The following is a 10,152-nucleotide window of genomic DNA, read 5'->3' as shown; positions in this document are numbered from 1 at the left end:
CATACCGGTATATATTATACGTAAACATAAATTTACATGTATATATAACATGTATATATATATATATATATATATATATATACACAGAACCATATATATACCCATCTACGTATATCGCAGAAAATGGAAGTCGCGACGTCTCGACGCTCGGCGTCGTCGGGAACAACAAGTAGTAAGTTCGTGTATCGCGTCAATATATACATACACAGGCGCGCGCACGCGCGCATGTGCATGTGCGCGCGTGCGCGCACAAGCACACACACACACACACATGTTCTCTTATACATAAATAGACACACACATAATATATAGAAACGCATATACATATCCGGCTGGCTCTCGTCTGAAAACGCATCGCGTTACGCGTTGTAACGCGCTCGAACGTAACGCGCGCGCATAAAGAGGCGCCTTTCGCAATGCCTCGCCTCATCGTCGATCCTTCCTACGGTTTCACTTTGATGCCGAGCAGATAAAACTGTGTCGGAAGGTTACGTGACTCCATCTAAACATTCTTCGTTCAATCTCAAAGCAACCGTCTTAATACCGAACGAATGCGTATTAACCCTTTTCAACTGTGCTTATATATTCGTAAGCGAATGAGCATACCATACATATATATATGTATGTATGCATATATATATATATACATATATATATATGTATACACATGCATAATATGTTCGCGTGTCACGTAAAAGGAACGAATCTATTAGACTAGAACGTTCATTAGATTACATTTTTCCTTCTATCCGATTGACCCAATCTACTTCCTGTTATCTGAGTAACAGCTTTTGATAAATTAATCTAACAAAACAAAACAAAAAAGAAAAAAAAAAAAAGAAAAGAAAAACGAAAAAAACATACAAACAAACAAACAAGCAAACGAAAAAAGAAAAGAAATTATTTCCTTATTTACAGTGGAATCGTTAGAATTAAATTAGAGCTTTAAGACAGGTTCTGATAATCGAGTAATAAACGGAGTCTCTACATTGACCTGAGTATTCCTTGTGTGACATCACATTTTCAGGCCGTCAAAAAGAAAACAAGAAACAAAAGAGGAAAAAAGGAAAAGAATTAAAAAAGAAAAAAACAGGAATTAAAGAAAAAAGAAAAAGAAAAAAAGAAAGAAATAAAGAAAAAGAAACGAAAATTTACGGACTCACCTAGATAACGTGCCCTTGAGCAAAGGATTCCTGTCGTCATAATATCCGCCGGACGAAGTCATCTTCAAGTAATCCAAGGAACGGGCACGTGGCACTCGACACTGACACTACGGCACTGCATCACTGTGTCGCGTGATCCGTTAGCCTAGCTTTCCATTCACCGCAGCAGCAGCAGCAACAGAAACGACGGCGACGACGACGACGACGGCGACGACGACGACGACGACGACGACGACGGCGACGGCGACGACGACGACGGCGACGACGGCGACGACGACGACGACGACGACGACGACGACGACGGCGACGACGGCGACGACGACGGCGACGACGACGACGGCGACGGCGATAACGAAGACAACAACAACGACGACGACGACGACAACAACGATGACAATGACGACAACGACGACGAGGACGACGTTCGAGCGTATGCACGACGACGATACATCGTCGTCAAATTAATCGTGACGGCGTACGTCAAAAGACGACGCTTCGTCCTCTTCGTCCTCGTGAGGATTCTTCCGAGAGATCTACGATGGAAAAAAAATGATCCTTCTTTCTTCTTTCTTTCTTTCTTTCTTTCCTTCCTTCCTTCCTTTCTTCCTTCCTTCCTTCCTTTCTTCCTTCCTTTCTTCTTTTCTTCCTCTCGTTTCTTCCTTTTATAATTTTATCTTCTTTAACTCGCTCTATCTGCTTGTTTGCTGTTTGACACGATGAAGATTGTTTCTCTCTCTCTCTCTTACTCTCTCTCTCTCTCTCTCTCTCTCTCTCTCTCTCTCTCTCTCTCTCTCTCTCTCTCTCTTTCTCTTACATATGTCACATATATCGATGATCCTTTTTATCGTCGAAATTGTTATCGCGGAATGTCATAAAAAAATAAAGAGTAAAAGGAAAAGAAAAATAAAAGAAGAAAAACTTTCGTCTTTGCTCGTTAGAGTAAGCACGCACACTGAGCTCAATGTAGTCGTCACTCGAGAGTGCGACTTTCGGCGAGCGAGGACGATCGTTCTTACTCTTTCTCTCCTACCACAAGGTCCGTTCTAGATGCTCGATCACTTTCACGATTCTAAAGCCAAATTATTTTCTTCTTTTCTGGAACGAGGTAATCACCGGATTGCCGCTTCGTAGATCCCAATACTCGTTCGTGGTGGCACGGTTCTCGCTCCGCAGACGTTACAGGCCTGCATGATGATGATACGCTTGGATTATTTGATTATCTATCTATCTACCTACCTAGCTAGCTAGCTACCTTACCTATCTACCTATCTATTTATCCATCCATCTATCTACCTATCTATCTCTTTGAATCATTCTTGCGCGTCACGGAGTTCATTGAACGTGCTATATGTTTTCTAAAAATGAGTGGAAAATGGTTCGTTGAATTAGAAGGTGACAGTCAGTTTCGATCCAAACCCGAATGAAAAATAATCGAGCAGTTTGTAAATTGGACTTTTTTTTTTTTTTTTTTTTTTTTTTTTTTTTTTTTTTTTGCGCCGACCACGTATGCGAAGATTCATTACCCGGGAAAATTTAAATTTTAATCCTCGAAGACTTAAATATACACAACGCGTAATAAATCGATCTCCAATCAAAAATATATAAATTCCTATAATTAACGCTTTACATACTGAATAATAATAATAACAATAATAATAATAATAATAATAATAATAATAATAATAATAATAATAATAAACTTTTAATTATGCATTTGTATTTCTTATTACTTTTTATATCGTCGTAATTAACTCAACTTTTTTATAATGACATTTAAGGACATTCAACTCGGACGAAGTTATTACGACCAAATCGTAAAACCAAGAAAACTTGAAAACATTCGAGGTCGTAATTACGAAACAATATTTTCTTGACGTTCGAACCAACTATCGAATAATTTAATTGTTCAATAGTTGGCAGCTAGAAGTGTTGGACGGTCGTTTCAATACTTCCAATAGTAATAATTCGAAGAATTTCAACGAAGAACGTCAAACCAACATAAAGAAATAAAAGAAATAAATAAATGAAAATAAAAAGAATAAGACAACCAGAAAGCCTACCTCTATAATTTATTATACAAATGCGCATAAGGAATATTATCAGTTAGATGCGCGCGAAATCGTCCGTTACAACGGTATGTCGTAAGCCGTAATTATTCCTTTCTCCTGGGTTCCAAGACTCGTCTATGCACTTTCACCGCTTCTTCTATCTCCCTGAATCGGATAACTGGACTTTGAGGATGCGCCTTATTTTTAATCATTAATTTTTCGTAAAAATCCCGGAACAATCCGTTTCAAAATTTCAACAACGACCGATCAACACGAAAATTAAAATAATATATTATCCCTTAATGACAGCTATAACCATTACTCGTACACATATCACTAAGTGAAATAAATATGTTTCATTTCGTTATGAAACATAATGAAAGAGATGAAAAAAAATACATACACACATACATACATATATATATATATATATTCGACTGTAATTAACAAACGTGCAATTAGAAAGGGAAGAAAATTGAAAAAAAAAAAGATTCATTTTATTCCTATAGGCCAAGAAGAAAGCGCCATTATACTACGAAGTGACTATTAACGTACGAGTTGATCGACAAAATCGAAAGTATTGGACTGGAGACTATCGAAGGGAAACAAATACACACGCACATACACACACACACACACAGAAACGTATACTCTTTCTCTCTATTTCCATCTCTCTTTCTCTCTCTCTCTTATTCCCTCTCCCTCTCTCTCTCTCTCTCTCTCTTTCTCTCTCTTTCTCTCTCTTTCTCTCTCTTTCTCTCTCTCTCCCTTTCTCGCACACTGTCTCTTTTTACTAGTCGCTGACATTTTCGATAGAATATACTTTCGGAGTTCGCCGTAAAGCATCCCATGATCAAATCCCGATTTATAATCCTAAAAGTAATCCTAAAGTATAGATCTTGATAAAAAGATGTTGGACGTTTTCAAGAAAATCGAAAGTCATCCAGGCGACGTAGACATTTACGATAGAGGTTACTACCTTCCGGATTTTATTTTGCACGTAGGAGATTCCGGCGCAGCACGAAAGCACTTCGGTCGAATGCTCGGTTGAAGCAGAGCGCAAGAGTCGGCCGAGTAAAAGCGTTACGCGATTCAAGGACGTCGTACGCCGAGCCTGACACGGCGATTGTATCTCGAGGAGGCAAAGCTTGAGGATCGCTCGTGTCTACTATCTATTTCTCTTTCTTTCTCTTTTCGGAACAATGGGGGTTAAAAAAAAAACGAAATAATAATAATAATAATAATAATAATAATAATAATAATAATAATAATAATAATAATAATAATAATAATAATAAAATGAAAAGGGAAGAATAAAGAAAAAAAGAAGAACGACGAAGACTACGTCTATTCGAACTATTGAGAGAATCAACAATTCTACGATAATTCTCTTTTTCTTTCTATCTTTATCTTTATCTTTATCTCTATCTCTCGTCCTCTTGTTTTCTTTATCTTTTCGCTTCTTTTTATTTGAATTGCTTCGCGTCGTCTTCCTTTTCCCCCGGAAGAAAATCGCTGACAGACAAAGCCAATTGTCGAATGAACGCCAACCAGCGGAGAACTACTATTGACGATACGTTCGATTAATCGATTTATCGATCGACCGACCGACCGACCGACCGACCGACCGACAAACCGATCCAGAGAAGCTCGTATACCTCTTGATTATACCGGATGTTTACTTTGCTTTTAAAAAAATACTTCGGAAGCGAAGAATCAAATAATGATTTGCCTTGATCCTCTTACCCTTGTCGCTTTTATATAAGGTCAACGTCTTCCTTGGTATTTAGAACGATCGCGAAGCAAAAATGGGTAAAAAGAGACGGAGAAAGAAAGGAAAAAAAAGAAAAGGAAAGAACGAAAAAAAAAAAAAGCAGTCTAGCAGTTCGCCGAATGCTACACTTGATGAAACAAAACGGAAAGATTATTATTATTATTATTATTATTATTATTATTATTATTATTATTATTATTATTATTATTATTATTATTATTATTATTATGATGACAATGATGATGATGATGATGACGCTATGATGATGACGACGTGCATAAAAATCGTAAAATCTTTTTTCGATGCCAAAGCTAATCAACATTAATATCGTACGTGTTAACTCGGAATTTTTAATTACTACGCCAATGCACGTTCTAACTTAATCTATATCAAAGATGGAGAGTGGGGGGGCGGAGGAATAAAAGAAAAAGGAACAGAGACAAAGAGAGAGAAAGAGAGAGAGAGAAAGAGAAAGAGAAAGTTTGTTGGAAGAAAACATTTCGAAGCAACAGGGTTGATAATCGTTAAAAATGATTCATGAAAAGAGAGAGAGAGAGAGAGAGAGAGAGAGAGAGAGAGAGAGAGAGAGAGAGAGAGATGAAGCTTCATGGAAGAAAACATTTCAAGAGCAAAAGGACGGAGAATCATTAAAAAATGATTCAAGAACAAGAGAGAGAGAGAGAGAAAGACACTTACATGGCGCCGTCAGAAAATAACGAGATATATATACAAATATATATATATAAAAAGAGAAAGAGAAAGAGAGAGAGAGAGAATAAGAGAAAAACACAACAGAGTAGACGATATACGACAAATAAGTTAATTTTAACGTAAGGATTACGCTTCTCGAAAATAAGCCAATCCGCGTTAACCGGTTCGATTCCCCACTAAAGAGACTCGCGAACGAAATCCGTCCACGGCGCGTTACCAACGCCGTACCTTTCCCCTTTCCCTCCCAGGCCATTCTCCAGGCCCCTCGCGGACTTCCCCCCTTTTCTTACCTCCCACCCCCACCCCCGCTACCGCCATCGTCATCATCGGAGAGCAAGGCGGCGCGATACGTGCGCCTACTCACACGCAACCGCTTGTGCGTAATATATACATATATATATATATATACATATACATAGATATATATATACATATGTCGTACGGCGTACTATCTATATTTGTGTATACATATATATATATGATGTATGTTTTTGTGTACGGCGTATGCGCGCACGTATTCGTATCTATGATGTATGGTGTGTATGTGTGTTTTGAGAGCGCGCGACTTACTCGGATCGAACTTCGTGGAGGAAGAGGAGGAGGAGGAGGAGGAGGAGGAGGAGGAGGAGGAGGAGGAGGAGGAGGAGGAGGAGGAGGAGGAGGGACGAAACACGCTCGAGATCTTTTCGAGCTTCTTCGTAAAAGAGACAGATAGCAAACCTCTTTCCCCTACGATTCCTCATCCACCACCGCCATTACCATTACCACCACTACCACCTTCTTCTTCTTCTCCTCCTCCTTCTTCTTCTTCCCCTCCTACTTTGCGGCTCCACGCGCGTTTATTTACACGCGCGAGCACGTACACCGAACGTGCGAGCGAGAGAGAGAGAGATAGAGAGAGAGAGAGAGAGAGAGAGAGAAAGAGAAAGAGAAAGAGAGAAAGAAAAAGAGAGAGATAAAGAGAAAGAGAAAAAAAGAGAGGTAGAGAGAGAGAGACAGAGAGAGAGAGAGAGAGCGCGAAAAAGGAAGAGAGTAGGGATAACGCGCGTCGCGAGCTATTTTTCAAAGGCATGACATGACGACGACGCGTCGTTACACACGGGACGATCGGCCTCGAAGACGACCGAAGTAGTCGTCGTAAGGTGGCGCGCGCTCGCGATTCACCGGATTTCTCGCTACTAAGCGACTTCATCTCTCTTTCTCTTTCTCTCTCACTGTCTCATTCTTCCTCTCTCTCTCTTCTCTCTCTCCCTCTTTCACTCTTTGCATGGGTATATGTTGGGTCCGTGCGCAAGCGTGTGTGTGATTCTCTCTCTTTTATTTTTTCTTTCTTTCTCTCTCTCTCTCTCTCTCGTTGTCGTGCGTGAGAGAAAAAAATGCGTTACGTTGTGTAGTTGTCGATCTACCGAGCGAGAACGATTTAGTTTTCCACGAATTCCTTTCTGTTCTCTTTACTTTCTTACACGCGTGTCCTCCGATTATATGCTACGTAAAATTTTTTTTTCTTGTTTACAACTTCTAAACTTCTCATTGCTTTTTTTCTTGTTTCTTTTCGTTCCGTTTTTTATTTTTACTTTTCCCTTCTCTCTCTCTCCTCTCTCTCTCTCTCTTTCTCTCTCTCTCTCTCTCTCTCTCTGTCTTTTTTTTTGTTCGTTGTTTTATACAAAACAATGTTAAATGTTAAAGGAATACATTATTACGTTAGGGATCGAATTTCGTTACTTGTTGAAATAATAATAAACATGGCGGACGTATCGAATGGAAATTATTTGCTTATGACGATTGGTTTGTTTAAAGCGTATACTGTTTGATCGACGAGCTTAGAAATAGAAAGAGATAAGAAAAATCCTCGAACCTGAAACAGTGGCACATCTTGCGCGTTCTGTTCCCCCCTCACCCCTCCACCACATCACATTCTCTCTCTCCTCTCTCTCTCTCTCTCTCTCTCTCTCTCTCTCTCTCTCTCTCTCTCTCTCTCTCTCTCTCTCTCTCTGAGTATATGTACGTATTTCTTCATTAATTAATCCGTATAACTTGGAACAATCGAAAGTCAAGTTCTCTTATCGTCTGTCGAGTACGTAGAGGTAGAGGTAGAGAGAGGTAGAGAGAGGTAGAGAGAGAGAGAGAGAGAGAGAGAGAGAGAGAGAGAGAGAGAGAGAGAGAGAGAAATGGAAAAAAATAAAAAAGGAAAAAACAAAAACATTTCGTAGTGATATTCGCGTAATGATTTCGTTTAAATGCAACGTCTCGATCGATAATAGGTCGAAGGTGATCGACGGATTATCTCGTGGGTCGTCGATTCGTCGTTGAGAATCGGCCTGACCATTTCTATCCTAAGCATACGTGTTATCAAACTTTCAAATGACAATTAGGGAATATCTGTCGACATCTTTTTATCCCTCCTCCCTTTATCCGCGCTTTTTCAAATTACTGTCCGTCACGAATAGAAAGTACCATAAATTATATATATATATATATATATATATATATATATATATATATATATATATATTAAAAGACGGAGACAGAGATAGATAGAGAAGAATAAAAAAAAAAAAGAATAGATAACGCAAAATCGTGTTTTTTATGAAATAAAGAAAAACTGTCGTAGTTTGTATCAAAAAGAATATCGCTTGGTTTCTTGCCCGATGTTTTAACCAATTAGTGTTAATGGAACCTATTAAATTTTACTAATTATCGATCTCTCGTATCGTTATATGTGTATAATGTGTCGCACCATTTGTTTATCCCTAAATATGTTCTTTACGTACAAATCGTAAAGGCTTCTTTTCACGAATTAAGCAGTAGGAAACCTTACCTCTAATCATCCATCCATCGTCACGTGGTGGTTCATCGAAGTATAAACGACGACACGCGCTTCTCGATCCAATTCTAAGTCTATCACCGATTTGAGGTTAGAACGGAACTAGAGGCTATCAGTGCGCGTGATTATTAGCCGATATATTTAAAATATATGATCGTAACCGAAGAGGGAAAAGAAGAAACATATACACACCTACAATTACACACACACACACACACGCACAGAGACTACGTACACACACAAGCACAGCATGCACGCATACACAAGAGAGAGATATATATATATGTACACACACACACACACACACACACCACAACCAGAGAGACGATGATAAACCAAAGAAGAGAGACACAAGTAAACATACATGTGTGTACTCGACTCGATCTGCTGCGTCCTCGTTTAAACGGCCGAAGTACATACGTCCACTTTGACAGAGCGCGCTGAGCACAGATATTACAGCCTCGAAAGAAGACAATCGACTATCGAGCGGGAAATCGACGTCAACGCCATCATCCAACTTCGCATCGATAAAGTATTTAAGACATTTATCTCTCTCTCTCTCTCTCTCTCTCTCTTTTTCTCTCCCCTCTGTCTGTTTTCTTTATCATTTCTTTTTTGAATTACTATTAGAAATTTCATCGCTCGCAAAGTACATTAGTTTAAAATAATATTCAACCTCTGTTAGGCTGCCCTGAAAACCTCTATGCGTTGCTAAGCAAGCAGGGATGTGTATAGTTAACGATATCTTGCTTTCTAAAAAGACATCGATGCGCACGAACGACGCGGCAACGGGTTAGGATCGAATTGGAAAGAGATACTACGACGTCATTGGGTATACAGAATGAGAATGAGAAAGAGAGACAGAGAAAGAGAGGGAAGGGGGGAGGAAGGAAGGAAAGGAAGATGTGGGAGAGGGAATAGAAAACGGATAAACAAGAGACGTATGTAACACAAGTAGAGGGATAATATCAATGTCGAATTCACGAACTATTACGAAGTTCTAAAATGTTATTTTCGATCGAATTTATGGTAATGAAAAATAAATAGGATATTCGTTGTCTTACTTATATCCTCGATTCGCCGATATTGAAGCGTCGCGACGGCGATGCAAATGATCGTCGTTCGACGTCTTTCGAGAAAATCTGCTGGACCACGATGTTGTTGTTGTATTCATCTGTCTCTTTACACAAATCCTGATATTCGTACCTAGTTTCTCTTTTATATATATATATATGTATATATATATGTATATATATATACTATGTAATGGTTTATAATATTTACTATCACTATTATTCGTGTCTATATGTGTGTATATATATATATACACAATATATATATATGTATATATGCGATATATACATATGCGGTCGCGTGTAAACGTACAATAAAGACGGCGCGTGGACGGTCGCGGCTGAACTGATCGTGGGGGCCGAGCCACAGGTGTCATCGCTCGGCAGCACTCCCCACCCCACCCCGCAATCGCGAGCAGCACCGTATGTTCGCGAGCCTATCTTTATCTCCCTCTTTTTCTCTCTCTCTCTCTCTCACCTTTCTCCCTCTCTCTCTTTCTCTCTCTCTTTCTCATTCGCTCACACCGCGCGCGTGCTCCTTCCTACGCTACGTTTAACG

General features: G+C 39.3%; 1 protein-coding gene across 8 annotated transcripts in view; it reads right to left on the bottom strand.

The window, feature by feature from the left end:
* lilli (AF4/FMR2 family member lilliputian) overlaps positions 1-9,894 on the bottom strand; it is a 167,006-nt gene extending 157,112 nt beyond the window's left edge. For 2 of the 8 annotated variants that reach the window (XM_085657389.1, XM_035866218.2), the window contains exon 1: positions 9,585-9,893. In XM_085657389.1, coding sequence (XP_085513515.1) covers positions 9,585-9,694 — 110 coding nt within the window. In that variant the 5' untranslated portion in view covers positions 9,695-9,893. Of the gene's footprint in view, positions 1-1,163; positions 2,348-8,514; positions 8,683-8,884; positions 8,986-9,584 lie in introns of those variants that run through there. The other 6 variants (XM_085657390.1, XM_085657397.1, XM_085657392.1 and 3 more) reach the window with 6 other exon arrangements.
* Between the last annotated feature and the right edge of the window lie 258 nt (positions 9,895-10,152).

Source organism: Vespa mandarinia, chromosome 5 (assembly GCF_050613455.1).
Source record: "Vespa mandarinia isolate Hongniang chromosome 5, ASM5061345v1, whole genome shotgun sequence".
Classification (NCBI taxonomy): Eukaryota; Metazoa; Arthropoda; class Insecta; order Hymenoptera; family Vespidae; genus Vespa; species Vespa mandarinia.
This window is presented reverse-complemented; position numbering and strand designations above follow the sequence as displayed.